Source organism: Nelusetta ayraudi, unplaced genomic scaffold (genome assembly GCF_046127955.1).
Source record: "Nelusetta ayraudi isolate G7.1 ecotype Tasmania unplaced genomic scaffold, CSIRO-AGI_Nayr_v1 ptg000059l, whole genome shotgun sequence".
Taxonomy (NCBI): Eukaryota; Metazoa; Chordata; class Actinopteri; order Tetraodontiformes; family Monacanthidae; genus Nelusetta; species Nelusetta ayraudi.
The window spans coordinates 183797-204330 of NW_027466109.1; the positions used below are offsets into that span (position 1 = coordinate 183797).

The window sequence follows — 20534 nt, forward strand, 5'->3', positions numbered from 1 at the left end:
AGAGTCATCTCAAGAGGAGGTGACCCCCGAACCTCCGACCCTCCCCCACCCTTCGACTGCCCCCGTGCCGCCGCAGAGTTTAGGGGGCTTTGGGGAGGATATTAAAAGGAGGTTGGACGAACGGGAATGCGGCCGCTGGGAACGGAATGGATGGGGAGACGGTCAGTCCGGGTCAGCCCAGATGTGGGCGGCTGTTAAACAGCAGGGAAGTGGGAGGAGGTCAGCGGCGGACATCTCAGGGGCAGCGCCCCCGAGTCGTTCACGTCCCTTTGTTGCAATCCCTCAGCGCCGGCGGCGCAGGGATGCAGCAGAAGCAGCAGCAGCAGCAGCAGCAGCAGCAGCAGCCTCGGAGGTGCTGCCGCACGGACCAGGGGAATGTCTGGACTGCGGGTTCAGGCTTCCCGCCCTGGGGTAAAGGCCAATTACAGGCTTAGAACCCATCGTCTGTGGCATGCAGCTCAGATAAGATGAAAGTTACTTTGGGACAAATATCAACACCCCCCCCCCCACCTCCCTCCATCCCATCCCTCCAACAACTCTGTCACTACCACAAGTGACCCAATCCAGATGCTTCTCGTAGGACATCTGTATTCTGTTAATCGCTTTACCTGCATTCTGGGAACGGCTGGAGTTTTTTTTTTTTTTTTATGATGGCCGTTGGGCCCTCTGACAAACCACAGACGTGCAGGTTTGAGCTCCCGCAAGTCGGGTTACGTCCAGGAGATTGACGCCAGGGGTCAAGCGTGCTCTGACACTGTACCGTGCAGGGGGGGCTTAATGGAGTATTTGGGTTAGCGGGCTCCGACCTGGCTATAGACACAGACTCGGGGGGAGAGAGAGAGAGAGAGAGAGAGAAAGAGAGAGAGAGAGAGCCAAAGTCTGATCAAATTTGCAGACAAAGATGAAAAGTTTCGAGAGCGCAGCAGAAGTTTTAAATTTCTTGAACAGAGTCGACTCAATCCTGCTGTGTTTTATTTTTTAAGAAAAAAAAAACAGACCGTAAAAGCTTTCAGTAAAAAAATAAAAAAAATAATCAAGATTCACTGAAATCATAAAAGAAAATGATGTGAGGATAGCAAAATGTCAAACCAAGAGTTGTATCGTGTAAAAGTTGTATTCCAAGAAGAGAAAAACACACACACACACACACACACACACACACACACACACACACACACACACACACACACACACACACACACACACACAGGACAGGGAGACTGTTAACAGCTGTGCTGCACATGCAGCTCGTGCACGACTTCAAGATTGTGTAAGGAAAAATATCACTGTTCTTGTCAGCATCCTGATTGGTCAATTCCCCCCAAAAAAGATTCAAGAATGCAAAAATCCACCTTCCCCTCCGGCAGGCCTCGGCACCTGGCGTGAAGATGGACCATGATTCGATGTATCTGACGAAGAAGTTTGCGAGTTGTCTCGGATGGAGAGCACAAGGAAGCCACTTGTTGTGCTTTCCCAACGTTTACGACGCTGCTCGCAGCACATTTAGTCGCAAGCGGCTTCCGAATCTTTGAAATGCCTCATCCGTCGTTCTGCTTCCTGCGCCACTGCGACATTCAGCCTTGTAACGACTCACACAAAGACAAGAAACAAGAAGACTCGCCAAACCCCTTCGACGGGACACCCTGGTGCCAGAACTCTTTCCTGCTGCTGCTGCTGCTGCTGCTGCTGCTAAAAGACGAGGACGCTGCCGGGTTCATAAATTCAATCATAACTTACACGTTTACAGTTTTTCCGCAATTAAAAACAAACAAACACCGCAACACACGACAGAGACAAGAGATAAGGACCACAGGCAGTGACTCATGGGAGAGCGAGGAGGGTTGGGGGGGGGGGTTGACAGTCAGCCGAACGCCGCCTTCTGTCTGAGCACAACCAGTAATAAGTCAGAGCTTGAATGTTTGCAGAGGCGCAGCCTGGATAATCCCACCGGAGCGAGGCGACCGGCCGGGGTGGCGGAGGGCGAGTGGCGCTCCGCTGCGCCGCTCTCGTCACTTCCCTGTTGAGAAGCGACGTGCTGATACACACACACAGTAGTGAAAAAAAAAAGTTGACATTTTTTTAATCAATCCCAATTATTGTCATTAAATATCTGTCAGAATCTTTTTGTGCTGGTTTTTCAAAAGGTTTTTGGAGGCGCACAAACGAACGGAAATGATTTTGTTGCTCATTGTTAAATAAGACATAATAGTTTTTTAAGTTTTGCTGCCTCTTGGCCAGGACTCCCTTGGAAAAGAGATGTCTAATCTCAATGGGACTTTCCTGGTAAAATAAAAAAATAAAAATAAAAAAAGACAAAATAAGAAAAGATTTTTTTTTTGTTAAAAAGAAAAGTCAACGTGCTGAAACATCCACTTCTGAGCTGGATGGAACAGTGCACGAGCAGCATGTGGGTAAATGTTGGTGACTGCACTGAAACAAATGTGCACTGAGGGACTTTAGACCGATTCAGTGTGCAATACTGCACATCACAAATGCATGAGGAGGCGTCCGAAAACTTTTTTTTTTTTTCCCCCACCACCGTGAAAGTATCGCATTTGAATTTGTATTTGCATTTGCATTTTCGATAGACTCGCGGCACAACAAAGGCGTCAGTGCGTTCGGCTGTGGCTGGCACCAGGTGCTGGGCTGCAGGAGCAGCGTGCAGACTCAGACTCCCTCCTGATGGGAAGCCAACGAGCGTGTGACGATGCGGGAAGCGCTGAAAGAGGGAGTCTGTTGCCCTCCGCGTCTCTCCCCTCCCCTCCCCTCCCCGGCCAGGAGCCCCGACACATCCCGCATACATATTCTGTAACCTGCGGGCTGGAGCGGCACCAAGCCCGTTCAATCTGGGCCATTCACAGCAAGAAAAAAGAAAAAAACAAAACAAAAAAACAAACTCTCCCGTTAACGTGCCAGACATCCAGGGTCTGAATGGCAGCGGAGGGGGTGGGGTTGGGGGTTGGGGGGAGGGCAGTGGCTAGTGCCAGTGCCAGCCGACAAGATATGTGGGCTTGAACACAAACACTGAAGTGGGAGGGGGAGGAGGAGGAGGCGAATAAATCAAGCGGCCCTTTGCAAAGATCACACACATTAGCAGCTAATATGTCGACTTATGATCCATGGCCGCCTCTGGCTGCAGATTATTATGACAACGCAAAAGTGCAAAATCTAGCACCTTTTCCTTTTGTGGTGTGCATTGCATCACACTCAGGAGTGAAGCGCTGCGCCGACGTCCAGCAGGTCCAAGTTTTGTCCGAGCCAAAAACGAGTCGGTGTGCATGGAAACCCGTGCGCGGAACAGTCTGAACTCAGTGGCCCCTCGATTCGGTGCCACAGCACGGCCGGAGTGTTGGCCCGAGTGAACCCACCCCGGCCAGCCGCGGTGAGGCGGCTCACACACTCTGACAGAGCAAACACACTCTGCACCGCCGCCGACAAGATCGCCGGCAGGCAGCGGCAGCAGCAGACTGAGCCATTTCATCCCGTCACTTTCTGCTGTGATGCTGTTAACTGTCTGTCCGCGCTGAGACCGGCAGGAGAAATAAAACAACAACAACAACAACAACACACACACACACACACACACACACACACACACACACACACACACACACTCATTCATTGCGTGAAAATTAAATAAACCGAAGGCCAAAGAGGACAAACTGCTCATTTCCCTTAATGCCTCAATAAAACTAAAAGCCCGTTGTGATTGCAAAACGCCAACTATCGCGCCGCGCTCCAGGCCCCGGGATTGGGAGATTTTGATTCGTGAGGAATTCCATTTTGGAACGCCGGCCCCACTGCAGTATACTGCACCGCATCCCCATGCCAAACACAACAACGGCCGGCCGTTATTAGCGCGGACCGGAGCCCGTTTTAACGAGAGGCGGCTCCACCTGTGGACGCGAAGGGCCAAGACTGGAGAAAACACGGTGGGAAAGTTGAGGGTTCGGACGTTCCGCAGGTACGTCAGGAGAACTGTGGAAGGGAGGATCAGCAAGTCTCGGAGCAAATGGATGCCCGGAATGATAAGTCTTAAAGGCTTTTTTCCTGCATTTAATAAAGTGCACAGGGCCCCAGCGGAGAGGCTGAGGTTTATGAGGCCGTTCTCAAATTCCAGTACGAGATGGGGCGCCACTAGGGGGGGTCGGGAGTGGGGGGGTTATTTATTTTTCTGCGATTTACTTTAATAAGTGTCTAAGTAGGTTGCTGTATTCCAGCTCGCTCGGCGGCTTGAGGAACACAAAGAGGCTCAATGAAAAAAGCGAGGTAAGAAATTGGGGGGGGGGGGCTCCCGCTAGCTGAAAGCCGCTCGCCCAAACGTCTCAAAGCAGCAGTTTAACGCACGAGCCAAAGGAGTGACGGCTCGTCCCTTCGCTCCTTCCTCGCTCCCTCGCTCTCGGTGTCTCTGCAGTTGCCTCCCAACTTGTCAAACACACGTATGTGTGTGTGTGTGTGTGTGTGTGTGTGTGTGTGTGTGTGTGTGTGTGTGTCCGCCCACCAAGAACTACACTTTCTTCCCTTACACTAAAACTCATGGAAATCTGACGTTTTTTTTTTTTCTTTGCTGTTTGCTGGATGCGAACATTTTTTCCAACAAGCACAACTGGCCTTGTTTATGAAAGGGGAGGAAGCCACATTTTCTATTCCCCTGTTATTGCCCAACATTTGGAGAAGCAGAAGTACCTTCTTACCTGCTGAACATGGCCGCTAAAATATTTACCCGAAAGGGGGGAAACACCCTAAAGAAAAATCAGCTGGCTCCCTGCAAATGGTGACTGTGTTTGTACACTGTGTATGTCTAGTTTCCTTTACACTTCAACAGAGCTCGGTTTCAAAAGTCGCCTCAGCAGACCACCTACCTCTGTACAAGCCGTGCCTATGTTATAATGCTAATATTGTGGCTAGCTAGCGCTCAGCATGGGGAGAACGAAGGGCTGCAGCCAGCCAGCTGCATGCAAACTAATCCTTTGTGACGCAAACTTATTATTCTTATACACCATTTTCTCCAATGTAATGAAAGTGTAAATCCCATTTGCACTCTTCACAATTTTGCTGACACAGCGTCTGTCATGAGGAGTGTGTCCAAATGAGGCTTGTGCATTTTTTTTCTTACCATTTTTCCCACTTGCAACAATGATGCACATTTCAAAATGCACATCACATTTGAACACAACTTTCTTTTTTTTTTCTTTTTTTAACGGCGGGCTTCTACTTGTCACCACCTGTCGCACGAGTGAATAATGTGTGAGACGAGCGCCGACCTGCAGCAGCAGCCTCTCGAAGGCCAGGCAGGCGTCCCAGCGAGGCAGGCCGGGGTGGCGGAGTGTCTGGGCCGCAGCCAGGCCCAGCTGCAACAGCCCGCAGTGGCTCTCCAGCGTCCCTGCGCTGCTCCGGAACAACTGCACGTAGGAGCAGAGCTGCTCTGGGGTGACTCGGCCTGGGGAGCAGGAAAAAACAATGGGTTGGGGAGGGAGAGCAAATAAATCATTGATTTCCATCGCATAGCATACATACAATCTGGAGCTGTGCCCCGACTTCCTGTATGATATGTCTTAAGCGTGCCATCGAATGTAAATAAATCAAAGTGCAAGAGGGTGTAAGGAGTGCGTACACACACACACACACGCGCTCAACAATACTCTCTTCCTCTGATGGGAAGAGAGGAGTGTTGAAACTGGATAAATAGACAAGCCATTTCCAAGCATAACAACATTTTTAATAACTATCATCCAAAACAGACCATAATATTTTTTCAGTGAAAAAAAGAAAGAAAAAAAAATCTTGTCAAGGGAAAGTTTAGGGAACAAATCGAGAGAGGAATATATTCACTCGGTGGAAATCTTGGGTTAATATCGCTTCTCCTGATTAACTCCAGTAGATCCCCGTTCAAATGTTTCACACTGGGGCCTTTGAAGAAGAACTTCAACCCATCAATTTGAAACCATTTATCATAATTATTTACTACGTCCCGTCCCAGAGGGAGGATTATTGCCGCTAGTGGACCGTGTTGGCCAACTTCACTTTGTCTATTTTTGCGCGTCTAATAAGTGTAAACCAATTTTTTGTTTCCTTTCTCTCTTCCATACTGTGGCAGAGGTAACAAACAGTGCGACCCCGCAGTCCCACTGGCTGGGACTGACAGGAAGAACTGGCTGAAGGCTGACGGGTGTCTGGAGGGCACGAGGAGGAGGGGGGGGGGGGGGGGGGGCACACGTTTACTCCCCATAAAGCCACTTCTTCATGTTGATGCTCAGAACCAGCACCAGATGTGGGAGTATTTCCTGTTGCCCTCCTCGGCCAGTGTTGTCTTTAGCAGGGCCAAAACAGAAGAGGGACAAACCGGTAGAATAAAAAAAATAAAATGGTAATAATCAAAAAAAACAAACTGTAACCTAAAACTAAAGAACAAAAGAATCCAAATTGAATCCTTGTGAGAGCGCTGCAGCGCTTCGCTGTTCTGAAAGCGAGCTATTAATTAGAACGCCGACAGGAGGAGAAAAAAAAAAAGGGGAAGCAAACAAAAATCTCATTTTGCACCAGCTCACGTGTGAAGTCAAGAGAGGCCCACAAGTCTGCAGCTCGGGAAAATTCAGAGCTGAAAGTCAAAGAGCCAGTGTGGCACGTTGCACTATATTACGCAGGCCGAACAAAAAGGCCATGAGAAAAGGTACAAAAGTTTCCTGCTGAAATGAACGTATTTGAGCGCAGGGGGGGAACAATACTGAGCGCCGACTTATACTGAATACTGAAAAGCCCCATTGTGAACATATCCAGCCATAAAAACCTGGCGGCGCAACGAGGGTTTTGCCAACGCCCGGACGTGCCAACCACAATTCAGCACAGAAACCGGGGCAAAACGCAGCCAAAGCGAAAAAAAAAAAAAAAAAGAAAGGGGGGAAAAAGGACCAAGCACAATTTCTCCGGAGAAAAGGTGGGGAAAGAAAACAGCAAAGGGCCAAATAAAATCTGAGTCCACGGCTCGGGAGGAATCAGGGATGCAAGACACTGGGCGGACGGGACAAAAAAAAGAAGAAGAAGAGCAGAACGAGCACTCAGGACAACAAAGCTGTACAAAAGCCTGTTCTCCATTACACAATCAAACTGCTGGCTGGAGTCTCAGCTCTTATCTGCGCCACTAAACTCCCCCCTTAAACAGCCGGGCCGTTCCTGCAGCATCTTGCCGCCAGATGCTGGACCGACGGGCCGACGGACTGACCGTCCCTCAGCTGGCTCGGAACGGTTCATGTTTTCATCCGTCAAATAAATGAAGTGAACACTGTCCACGTGTCTCTGGGAGAGATTTCTTGTTTTATTTCCACCCTCCCTCCCCCCCGTGGAAGCAAGCTCTAACATTGTTCTGTTTTTTGCAAGGTGTTTATGAGACCTCAGACAAAATGTTTTGCCGTAAAAAAAAAAAAAAAAAACAATTCCAAAGTCGCACGTGTGTTTTATTGTGCGGTGCCAATTTTTTTTGGTGCCATACAAAAATCTTACTTTTTTTTTTGTTTGGGGCCATTTTCTCGTCTTCTACCTAAGACGCCGTCGGACACCCGATCCCTTTCTGGCGTTTTAACGTTCTTCAGGGGGTGCGTTTCTCCCAGCCGAGCGGCCGTAAAACAAAATCACATTCCCGGCGGAGCCCTCGCGAGCCGCCGCCCATCTCGGCCTGACGCGCTCAAGCGGCCGCAATCAAAGCGCAGGTACGGAAAAGGATCCGGCGATGATTTTGCTGCGTCGCTGGAAGACGCCGACCCGCCTAGGAGGGTGAAGCGGGTCAACGGAGTGGCGTCCGGGCCTCGGCAGCTGGACTGCCTCAGAATTGATTCTAACACAAGACGAGGGATAGTGGTGGGGGGGTGCAGGGAGGTCTGGACTCTTTTTCTAATTTTATTTATGCACTCCAGGAGGGGAAAAGCCCTGGCTGTTTTATTTGTGGCTGCACCCCGGGGACCCGTCCAGGACTCCACTGGAGATCACAAGGCTGCGAAAAGGGCAAATTTACAAACACATAACTCAGGCCTGCATTAGTTCCCCCAGTTCGAGGAAAGATTGCGTCCCACTTTCCCCCCCCCCTCGTGCATAACAAGTTCTGCAAATTGGCTGGGTTTTCCTTTTATTTACCATAAGTCTGATCTCCGGAGATTCTTTTTCTTTCTGGTTATCATGCCGTTATTTATACGAGGAGCGGCTCCCAAGGCGGCCGTAAATGTAAAGTCTATGTGTTATTATTTGACCTGAATTATCACATTTATTAAATGGAAGGAAAATGAAGAAGAAGAAGAAGAAGAAGAAGAAGAAGAAGAAGTAAAGGCGAACGCAATGCAATTTAAATGCCATGATTAAAAAAAAAAACTGATAGGACAACACCTCTGCAAGATTAATGTTATTTTGAGCCTGTTGGGGTTGTGCAATAAAATTGCGGGGCTTTCCGCAGATTTCACTTGCTGGAGAGCTTCTAGATTTACGGTTGTGTGCAGTGTGTCTTCTGACGTGCTCTCTCTGTTCCCATGCAGCTGTGTTTCTGCCATCGCTGTTATTGATTCTCACCACGTCTTATCTTCCACTGCAGCACACAAAAACACACAAGCTGTGCGAGCACTTACAGAAATGTCCGATGAGGCAAGTGAATGGGTTTAGGTTGCTGACACCAGAGATGCTTGACCAAAATCAACTCACTTCTTGCTAAGAGTTTAAAAAAAGAAGAAGAAAACTCAAACGGCCAAGACAAACACTGGACTGCATAACCACTTAGATATCTGCATGAATGCGTGCGCGCGCACACACAGACACACACACACACAGGGAATTTCATCATCCCATTGTGTTGTGAGAAACTCGGCAGGTCACACTCAGGCTCTGAGAAATGGATTATTTTCTCTGTCTCTCCCTCTTGGGCGATTTTATCCCACGGAGATGAGAGGAAGCCAAGCAGGGTCAGAGCGAGAGCTTGCAGGGAACTGAAGGATCCCGACGAGACCTGCGCCCAGCCGCCAAGAGCCGTGCGCCGGGGAAGAGCGCGAGTGGAAAAGTTCCGTGCTGCTTGTTTGACTACGCTCTGGTTTGAGCTCAGTGTGCTGGGCCTGAGAACTCTGCTGGTGGTAATGGTGGGCAGAGTGGATCTCTGCAGTGGTGGTGGGGGTGGGTTGGGAGTTGCAGTGTGCCGGGACCTGCGTTTTGGTCACGTGCAAGTGAGGTGTTGTGACGGCGGCTCCTTCTTTCCCCCCAATCTCTACTGCAGCAACGGCACTTTCAGCATCTCCACTCCTCCTTTACCATCCTCTGCTCCCTCCAGCTCCCCTCCGCTCCTCCTCCACCATCCTCTGCTCCTCCTTTACCATCCTCTGCTCCCTCCAGCTCCCCTCCGCTCCTCCTCCACCATTCTCTGCTCCCTCCAGGTCCCCTCTGCTCCTCCTCCACCATCCTCTGCTCCTCCTCCACCATCCTCTGCTCCTCCTTTACCATCCTCTGCTCCCTCCAGCTCCCCTCTGCTCCTCCTCCACCATCCTCTGCTCCTCCTTTACCATCCTCTGCTCCCTCCAGCTCCCCTCTGCTCCTCCTCCACCATCCTCTGCTCCTCCTTTACCATCCTCTGCTCCCTCCAGCTCCCCTCTGCTCCTCCTCCACTATCCTCTGCTCCTCCTTTACCATCCTCTGCTCCCTCCAGCTCCCCTCTGCTCCTCCTCCACCATCCTCTGCTCCTCCTTTACCATCCTCTGCTCCCTCCAGCTCCCCTCTGCTCCTCCTCCACCATCCTCTGCTCCTCCTTTACCATCCTCTGCTCCCTCCAGCTCCCCTCTGCTCCTCCTCCACCATCCTCTGCTCCTCCTTTACCATCCTCTTCCCTCTCCAGCTCCCCTCTGCTCCTCCTCTACTCTCCTCTATCACTTCAGTCTGTGGCAATAAAAAGAAACCCACCATGTCGCAGTGATTCAGAATTAGGAGCGCCATTTAGCACAAACGTGTGAAAGGAAACCCACCGTGTGAACCAGATGCTTGGCAGGACGTGTGTGTGTGTGTGTGGGATGTGCGCACACTTGTGTGTGTGTGTTTTTCCCCCCTGCTGCCTCAAATTCATCCCGACCTGGTCGCTGGTAGCGAAGATGCTTTTCAGTTCCCAGATTACAGCAGCAGATCGACCACGCTGCTCCTCCCTTTTCAGCCCCAGCCCCTAGTCAGCGGGTGTGCATGTGTGCGCGAGCGTGTTTGTCTAAGCGCAGTCCAGAAAAGGTGAGCGTGCACCAGGGCGCTGCATACTTTTAGCGTGTAATAGCTTTATTTTTGCGTGCCGACGCGTATTTTTATCCTTGAGTTCAGCCCTACCCCCTCCTCCCCTCCTTTTGCTTCATTAACAAATAACAAAAGTTCACCGACAGCTCTGTGTGTGTGTCTGTGATGGAGCCAACATGTGGTTCACATTTCCTCTGCGGACAAAGGGGCAAACGCACAACGAGGCAGAGGAGGCTGGGTCGCTCGGTAGGAGGCGCTCTGGTTCTGCTGAGCAGCTCCACTTCTTCGTGTTTATTAAAAAACTCTTTGGGTCTCCTCACCCATGCTCATCTTGATGGGAAGCTTCTCCTTGCTGGCGGCCTCCACCAGCTGCCGCCGGACCTCCATCACTGCCTCCTTGTGCTTGCTGGTCAGCAGGGTTTCCCAGAGCGACTGGGCTGCAGGCGACCTGCGAGGTGAAAACAGTGGAGCAGGTGATTTAACGTACAGGGAGAGAAAATCAAAAGGGAGCTTTTTGTGGCATGTATTTATTTTTCCTGGGGTGGTGCTGCTTCTCCAGCACATTAAGGGCTTGTATAAACAAATTCCGAGACAACAACACACACGGACGTGTCCGAGCGCTCGGCGGCCACTTCCCCAATGAGAGCCGCCCTCACAGGGGAAAAAAAAAGGAGCCCAAATTAGTGGAAGACACGTCAGGAATGTTCCCCGGTCCACCTTAAAGTGGTTCTCGATATCATCTTGGTCTCTCGGTTCCCTCGTCCTGTCACTTATGAAGCCCACTGCCGTCTGCGAAACCGCCGTCAGTGGCGGAAGCGACTCAGAGGAGCTTTATGCAGACTGACAGCTTCTACCCTATAAAACAGCTCTGTTCTCCGTGTCTGAATCCTAGTCGCCGATGTGTTTTGTGTTTCTGTCTCAATTGTCCTCAGCCGAGAAGAAGAAGAAGAAAAAAGGCCGGATGAAAGGGCATCAACAGACTACATCTCTGTTTGCATTCGAGGCAGCTGTACAGACATGAACAGGCTCCACTGGGCAGAAAGCAGGAAAAGACAAAGAGAGGAGAAAAGTGGCTCTTGGACAAAGACAGAGAGGGAGAGGGAGAGAGAGAGAGAGGGAGAGAGAGAGAGGATGGTGTGGGGGAGGAGGGTACGCTGACAAATCTACTCTGTTTTTCTTTCTTCCCTTCTTTTTAAGAAAAAAAAACTTTTTTTCTCCTCTCGCCTTTTCTCCTCTTTCTAACTGCTGCCATGTGTTTAATATCAGATGTAATCTGTTCCAGACCTCGGGCCACGGCTGCACAAGGAGGGGGGTGGAGAAAGAGAGAAAGAGAGAGAGGGGGAGAGAGAGAGAGAGGCTCTAACTGGGACGCCCACCATCTTCGCACTCCATCCAAACACAAAGAATAAAGAGCAAGACTCAAGGTCTCATTTCAGAGGGATGAATATTAAAAACGACACAGTCAGGGGTGGTGGGGTGGGGGTGGGGGTATCTCTTTGCGTTTCACCCAAACCAAGTTGTCGTGCTGTGACCAGACGCTATGCTGCTGCTGCCGCCGCCACTGCTCTTTGCATCGACGTGGTGCCGTCGCTGCTTTGGACGTGATGAGGCAGCCGAGTTGTTTTGATTACAAGAAAACCGTGAAGTCCCACATTCTTGTCATGGCTGAAATACCAGAGGTGTCGCCCGGCCACATGTGAGCTGCAACGACCCTCTATGCGTGTGTGTGTGTGTGTGTGTGTGTGTGTGTGTGTATTCATGCGTCTGCCTATGTTTTGCGCGGGACTGTCGACGCAGCTCCATGTGTGTCCCTGGGAGAAGACAGGCAGGCTAGTGTCACTAAAGCGCAGATGAAACATGGTTCTAATTTGGCTGCGGGCCCGCCACGTTCCCGTCTCCCCCGCCTCCCTCCCCCTCTCCCTCGCCTCCCCTAGACACCAACCCCACCTCCCCTTCCCTGGGGGCCATTTGGTCCAGTGGAAGAGGGTGTTGGAGGGCCGGGGGCTGACGGGCTCCATGGTTTGTCCTGGCAGGCTGTGAGACAGGCAACCGTAAGCAGCCAGGAACCTGGTTGAGTAACTGCTTGACTCCGGGTTGGAGGGTGGGGAAGGGAAGGAGGAGGTGGGGGGAGGAGGAGGTGCCATCAACAAATGTTAAGTGCTGTCTGGTTAAAAAAAGAGAGAGAGAGAGAAAAGTCTGCCCAGGGACAACCTGTAGGGGGCAGTCTTGCTCTTGACTAGCAGAAACCCCGAGCGGGTGTGGAGTCTTTCCTGCCTGGATGAAGGTTCGGGTCGCTCCCTCGCAAACGTGTAGGGAAGAGTGGGGGATGTTTGTGTAAATATCAGGCAACAAGAATGCGATACGTGACTCACTTGCGGGGATTTGTACCAATTACAAGACATGAGACGGCTCTGATTGTGTCCAACTGTGAACCTGAGGGTTAGAGGAGGGGTGGTGGGGGTGGGGGTGGGGGTGGAGGTGGTGGGGGTCGTATTCCTGGAAGAGCGTGATGCAGCTGTGAAAAACGTTTCTGACTCAGGTTTTCTTCATCCTGCGGTCGACCCTCCTCCTCCTCCCCCTCTTCCCCTCTCCTCCTGCCTCAACACCGTGCAAGTCTACGTGGGTCTCTCGCAGGTCACTGCTTATTTCTTTGCTCTGACGCAATCGAACATGTGGAACCGCATTCTGGAGTATTTCAATTGAAAATGTTTTGTGATTCAGGCCCGCGTCACTCTTCTGGTAAGGGGCTGATGAAAGGCACTAAAGGGTCAGTTTACTACAAGTCGTTCGATTGCGCTGTCGAGCAGACCTTTTCTTTATTTTTTGATTCGCTTGGAAAAACATTTCAAAAGCACCGAGCATTAGCTGTTATTTATTTTTCCACTCTGGCTCAAGTTGCTCAAGGGTTTTTTTTTCTTCCCCCCTTTCTGTCTTTTATTTCTCTCTGCATTGTTCTTTCTCGCTCGCGTTCGTCAGAGCCAATACGTTTCAGTTTCACCCGCAGATGCTGCGAAATGGCTTTGTGGTCTTTGGTGTTTCACGCACGTGGGGTTGAAAGCAAGAAGGCGGGTTAGAAGTCAGAATCAGCTCCCTCTTAGAATGTTATAACATGCTAGGAATTATTTGCTCTTGCTATTATTATTGTTATTATTATTTTTTTGGGTCTGTATTTGCAGCTCCTGTGTCTACACAGGCTGTGCTGTAACGGCAGCTAGCTAGCTGGCGTTAGCTGCTCAACTAGCACCTCACCTCCAGGAGTCGTCGCTATTAGTACGATTTACTGCATTTGATCTCCTCTGGTGAAACAATAAGTCAAAGCAAAATCTCTTTCTCTGGAAGTGTGCCGCCGCCTGTGCCATAAGTTATATTCACGAGTACGGCGCCGTCTCCTGCAATCGAGCATCGCTTTGCTTTGGAAAAGCGTTTCCAAAGCGTCCGCGCAGGCTCTCAATCCTGTCCGTCAACTCGCCAGAAATAAGAAATCTGTCCATGCTTTATTTCTTTTGCTTGCTCCACTTCATAAACGGCTTGTTAAAAAAAAAGTTGCACTGAGGCTCCGCTGGTTTTCGTGCTCTTCTAAATCCATCAGAAGTCCTACAGAGCTTCAGATTCAGCAGCATTCTTACAAGAGAGGCCGTAAACAGAGGGCTAAATATGCAGAGATTGATTTTATTTTTTTGGATAAGCAATTCCAGAAGTCCAAGATTCCAAGTCAAGTCCTGGAAAAACTGCACTTTTTTATTTTATGGCAACACAACTCGCACAGACGGCACAGTGTGTGCGGCACCACATAGGGAACGATCCCGAGCACGGCGAGTGAGAGGGGAAACACGCCGTTTTCCGCCACGTCCTGTAAGCAAGCACGCCATTACGACGGAGAGAGGAAGCGAGAGAAAGAAGGAGGCCGAACGAAAAGCAGACCTGGCCTTGAGCGCCTGTGTGTCCTGGCAAGAGGTACGAATAAGCCAACGGATTTATGGGGAGAAGACGAGGGAGAGGAGTTCCGCAGGAAGAGAGGAGAGGAGAGAACACACACACACGCACACGCACACGCACACACACACACACACACACACACACACACACACACACACACACACACACACACACACACACACACTGAAGAAACTAAACACACTGACAAAGACTTACAAGCGGTGACTCAACCCCCCACTTGAAGTGAAAGACGTTAATGAAACCCACGTTTTGGAAACGAGGACATTCATAATAATTACCGACTGAATTAGTTACAAATGACGGAGATTTTTAGAGGCACGACTCTAAAAGTAAGAGCCGGGCTTGTTTACAAATCACCACAACACAACCCTCAGCGCACAAATTCATGCACATACTTGGAGACAAGGCATTTATCACAGGGATATTTATTATTCATTTACATATTTTCCTGCAGGTCCGGCCACAGCGAGGACTGAGGATGATGTGACGGTTAGTGAAGAGGAATATTTTTTCTCAGAAGGAGCCTCGAAAACGTCCCAAAATAGAGTACCATCCTACAAATCACTGGTTCTGAGGGCCCGTCTCTACACAAATGTGTGACTAAGTAGAGGCCGGGTGAGGGACCAGACCTGAGCGTGAACGTGTCCAGCTCTCATAGCAGTTCTTCATCCTCGGCGGGGGTGAAAACAGGGCTCGGCCGTCTGTCATTTTCGCTCTGCTCTCGGCGCTATCGCTGTTTTCACTCCGCCCGCCGTCCCCACACGGGCCCTCCGCTGAAACCCCGCTCACATTTCCCCATACGGCACAGAAATAGGTGTTTTTTTCGCTCCTTCCTGGTGGTACAAAGTGCAGGATCTGCAGGGCCAGACTGGCCCCGGCTGTGTTTTCTCATGGCAGGGTGCGGTCGGCCGCTCCGTCTGGCTCGGCACTCCGCGGCTCCCGGAGGCGGGGCCCAAGAGCACCTTGGCCACCCGTACTCAGCCTTGCCCACATGTACATCCACCCACACACACACACACACATACACACATGCTCCTACCACAGGAGCAAGGTCGGCAGCGGCCAGATGACAAGGCTACAGGGTTCAGCCTGCCGCAGAGAGGGAAAGTTGTGTCCTCAGCCAGTCTGGTTCTTGCGTCCTGCGCAGGATCACAAGGGGGCTGTGCAGCCGAGCGCGGCCGATTACACGGAGCGGGCGGCAAGGTACACGGCCGCAAACGTACACACGGGCGCGCACACAGCGCGACGGGCTCACCGCCACGTCTTGGCACGCTGCAGATCCATGACGGGCAGATGAGCAACAGGGAACCACTGAACCCTGTTAAATATGTTGGGTTGTTGTTGTTGTTTGGGTTTTTGGGGAGTTCCTTTATGGCATTTTTTGGGGGGGATTTAGACCATAAGTGGTCTTATAAAGTATTGAAATGCCTCAAAATAGAAGGTCCTCAGAAATCAGAGAAAACTAAACAAAACAAGCTGATGTGAAGAAGTTGTTTGGAAGGTGTTTGACTCTGTTTGTGGGTGAGTGACGAGTCTGGTAGGTGTTTTAAGCAGCTTTGCTGCCGCCGGGTGGCAATTTCCACATGCCCAAATTGTTTGGGAGGTGGGTGAAAGTGTTTGAAAGGCAGTTCAGGTGGTCTCACACAAAAGAGAAAATGTTTTCGCTCCCCCCCCAAAAAAAAAACAGAATCAACACTGTGGCATTCTGGGTCTGACAACTGATTCAGTTGATTCAGCTGAAATTCCAATCACAACAATCTTGCAATGATGCACACAGGAAAGTGCATGAAGCGGTTGTGTGCCTGTGTGATGGGTCAACCTACACAATGTATATTCTCTCTCTCTGTGGCACGACTACAAGGATCACAAAGTGAGATCTAAGTGGCAGGACGAGGAGCTCTTAAACACATTACGGGCGACGACACACCAGTAATTGCAACCACCCGCAAGATGTTTGAGTCGTTCTAATCTGTAATAATACACCCTGGACGAATCGGAGGGAAACTTAGCATACTTAGGGTCCACACCTAGCATTTAAAAAAGGGCCGAGCTGGTCCCCGTATCACCACCCAATCCAAACACGCTGAGGTTCGGCGCTAAAAATAGCCCGGCTAATCATAGGTATATAAACAAAGTGTGGGAGGAAAAGCTATTACACAGACGATCAAACCGCAGTGAGCCGGCAGAGGTTGGCGCTTTGCAGAGTCGGCATTCAGCAAAGAAAACAATCCCCCGGTCGCAGAAACTCGCTTTCTTCCTCTGGAATCTGCAGAGATTAGGGCTCCAAAAGAGCAGAACGCGTCTCAAAAACATCCGCAGCCGCCGTCTTGAACACATTAAAGTGACTGACATCAAACTCTGCCTATATGCCGAGCCGAGCTGCAGGCACCCGGACTCCGCCGCTCCTTTCTTGCTGTGCCCAGGCACCACTTCAATCGGCCAAAACATCTGCGATAAGGCTCGTCGGGGCCATCTGCTCGCAGATAGCGCCGTCAATAACACTCCTGCTGATCCCGCGTCGCCCTGATCGCGCAACACACATCCCCCCGCAGCATTTCTCATTACTGCCAGGCCACGCTTCCACCCCTGCCGCCTGGCTGTGTCCCTGAACCTGCCGGAGCTCTCGCAGACAATATCTGAAGGCTTCAGCCTGACACTTCTATTTACAGCAAAGACGCGAGGCAGAGATTGAAAGCACCTTCCGACCTGCTGCCAAAGAAACAAGCGTCCTTTTAGACGTAACAATTTCAACGTTGCAGGATGATGCAGACGTAAACTAGCAACTTGAGTCTGTTTCCATCTGTTTTTAAAAGTCACATGCATCTTGGATCTGCATTCACACACACGCTTGCTTAGATTTGCTACATTTCCCAAGAGAAGACAGAAAACCAGTGCCGGCCTGTGGAAGTAAACAGAATTTTACAATGGATGCAGTGTGACAGTGGACAAGCAGCAACCAGACAGCACTAATGGAGATGAGGGAAAAAGGGGGAGGCCTGATTTCAATCTGAAAATGCAATTCCATTATTTGCCACTTGAGAGGAAAATAATTGTGCATGAAAGCATGAAGTGATTTCCTTGTTGGGCCAAAAGTCTGCAGGGCTTCCTCACTGTCTCATCATTTCTTTCCTTTTGTTTTGTTACTGACTTGAGCTCCTGCTAGGCATTTGTTCTGTTTGACTTGCAGGTCATACAAGCGCTGCGTAGAGGGGGGGGCGGTGGGGGGACTGTGGTGGATGCTTGGGATGCTCAACCCAGCGAGGGTTCCATTTACATGATGTAAACATACAGACAAAAATAATCTGACTGACAACTGCTGTGCCACTGTGACTCCAGAGTGCAGCTTTGAGAAAATTCTATTTCCCCTGAATTTGCAGAGTCTTTGTCAAAGAAACAACAAAACTATTATTTATTACACATTCTTTGAATATTTACCTAAAATGTATTTTATGAAAAAATAAAATCAGTGATGTAGCCTCATTAAAAAAAAACTACACTTCTACAATACAAATACCTTCTCAGCTAACATGAAAATATTACATAATACTCATGTTTGGGTTTGCCCTAATTAGTTTCCTTTTCAGGGAGCACGCAGCAGCTTTGCATTGCTGTGATTGTGCATCTAACATGTTAAGAAGCACTGCCCGGACTTTAGACATTCTTCCGGAGGTGTTCTGCTAGCATCAGGTTGACATTTGCCCCAGACTTGGAGCCTGACGTCAGGAGGCCGGTGCAACCTGCTCCCGCTGTGCTCAGATTATCTGCTACAATTCACACAGTGACCGGCCAAGGCTGAACAAAAAGACCTGAGGCTGGTTCCACTACAGCAGAACCCCCCGTCACCTGTCTCGAAACACTCTCTACTTTCAGAGGCAGAAACTCTTCCTCTGCTTCTTCTTCTTCCTTTCGGCGTCCCGCAGCCACATGAACGGAGGCGATGTGCGAGCGGAACACATGATGTAGGACTAATCCCCGCCGTGTACAGCAGCCCCGCTGCAGGCGGCCAACACGTGCATCCGCGCTGCCAAATCTGAGGGCGAGCTTCACTGAGCAACTGGCACCTAATCCTGGTCATGTGCCACTCGACTCACCCCGAGGAGGCTACTCATGCGTGTGCGTGCATGAGTGTGTGTGTGTCAGTGTAGATTTTGTGTTGCGTACGATTGTTCGGATTAGACGAAAATCTGTGAGGAGAAAAAAAGGTTGATGACAGGAATGAGCGCAGGTTGCAACGGCAACTTTTTAGATTGGCAACTAATTGTGGGGGGGTCGAGGGGGGTAACTTTTTTTGTTTTTTTCTTTTACTAATAGTGTTTTTTTAAGGGGCACTTAGGGGAAATGTTGAGGTGGTTAAATATTTGCTACTAATGTGCTGAACAAAAATTCCAAATTAGGCTGCGTTTGGCACACGCACATCAGCAGAAACATCTAAATGAACACATGAAGTAATGTACATATTGCTGCATGATTTTTACATTTTCTTTGTGACGTGAATGTTTAATTTTAAGCATCCTGATCGTACAGTTTGTGTTTTGCCAGGTTTGATTTATTGTGTTTGCCAGGTTTTGTTCTTTTGAGAACTTTTAGGAGCTGAAACTTAAACACTCCTAGTCTGTCTGTTGAGGAAATGCATGATTTGTTATTCATCTCTGAGCTCTTTAGTTAAACAAATAACATAGACATACATAAAAATTGCATTGTTGCACAGCCAGAAAGTATGAGGTGTTTGACTACATGCTTTATGAAGGCATCACCGAGCCTTTGACCCCTCCAAACTGATACCAGTTAACTCTCACCAACCACGCATTAGAAAAGCACTTACTGGGTCTGTGCCAGGCAGCCAGGGGCCACAGTGTTTTTGGAATGGATGGTTCGCTGCACACTTGTGAGCTCCAGCATGTCCACCTGGACGTCAGTCACATGACCCGGCAGTGGTTCCAGGACTGTCAGGATCTTCTCCACCAGGTTGTCGCCCTGATGACCCACAGCTCCTGAAAAAGGACCAAGATTACACGTCACAATTTGTCAGAAGTCTGTCAGTACAAATTCTTGCTGTGATAAATTACGCAAGCAATGATGTCGGCCATTGCACAACTACACTAATGAACAATAACAAAGAATAACAGGCTTCACCTGTTAGATCCATGGTCCTGTCCACAAAGATGATGGAGGCTTTGTTAGGCGCAGTCTTCCTCCGGTTCTTGGCCTGAGGGTGACTGGCCAGCTCTCCTGCAAGGATTCGACTCAGGGGGCCCACAGCGAAACTCTCCTCCCTGGTGCCCGTGGCCTCGAACACAGAGTTCAGGGCCGAGGCCAAGGTTTTGATCTGGAGCTGGAGATCCGTGGAGAGCGAGTGCACGTCCATGTCCGCCAGACTGGCGAACCTCTTCTTCTCCGGACGATGCGCGTTCACAGCCTCCAGATCAGGCGGGAGCAGCGGGAACAGGTGAGCGAAGGCGGGCGCCAGCATCAGCTGCTGCGACACGGGGGCGAACGTCACGGGGACGTGCACGACCTCCGCCGTGTAGTTCATGTTGCCCATCCACTCGCAGAGCTTCTCCTCGAACTGCTCGAACACGGGGCTACTCTCCATCTCCGCTGTGACGCCGTTGGCGAGCAGGTGCACAGAGTGGGGCACGGCGGTGACCACCACGCAGTACTGCAGGCGGCTGAGGGACACGATGTCTTTGATGACGTCCACCGTTCGGCCCTTCAGTAGCGTGCTCACCACGAACACAGCTTTGGGCTCGCTCTCGCCGCACGCCTCGAAGCTGGAGAACTCCCGCACATTCCTGGCTCCAGCCTCCAGGAGCAGCGAGGCGCCGCCGCACCAGTGCAGCGCCTCGGCGCACCTGTCGTCCATGAAGACCACCGCTTTCCTCACTTTCGACAGCACCTTGTCCCACATTTGCGCCGGGAGGCGCGCGAAATCCTCCGCCGTCATCGTCGCCCGCGTTCGGTGGAGGTTCAGCAGCAACGAGCTCGGAGGAACATCAGAGTTGTCGTTGTCAGAGACTCGGTGCGGCGGCAGCGGCGGCAACGCGGAAGCAAAACAAACACACGAGTCTCGCAGAGGTGACGTGGCAGGATGAAGCGTCGCAGCATTAGTACGTCATCGAAGAGTCAGAGCGTTGCTATGGCAGTGCAGCATCCGAAGGACACGTCCGTTGAAAGAGTTTGACGATTGCCCATTTTAAACAAATAAATAAATGAATAAACAAATTAATGAATTACCTATTGATTTAGAACTTAAAAGTTTCAGATTTTTACAAATGTATTTCACAGACAGACAGACAGACAGACAGACAGACAGATAGATGGATAGATGGAATTTTAGGTCATTAAAA

At 50.3% G+C, this 20534-nt stretch overlaps 1 protein-coding gene across 1 annotated transcript in view; it reads right to left on the reverse strand.

Moving 5' to 3' along the window:
- Window positions 1-20262, reverse strand: part of scfd2 (sec1 family domain containing 2) — an 82226-nt gene extending 61964 nt beyond the window's left edge. Inside the window, exons 1-4 of the mRNA XM_076039236.1 lie at window positions 19321-20262; window positions 19010-19178; window positions 10551-10678; window positions 5265-5440 (exon numbers count right to left, since the gene is read on the reverse strand). Coding sequence (XP_075895351.1) covers window positions 5265-5440; window positions 10551-10678; window positions 19010-19178; window positions 19321-20131 — 1284 coding nt within the window. The 5' untranslated portion in view covers window positions 20132-20262. The remainder of the gene's footprint in view (window positions 1-5264; window positions 5441-10550; window positions 10679-19009; window positions 19179-19320) is intronic.
- Between the last annotated feature and the right edge of the window lie 272 nt (window positions 20263-20534).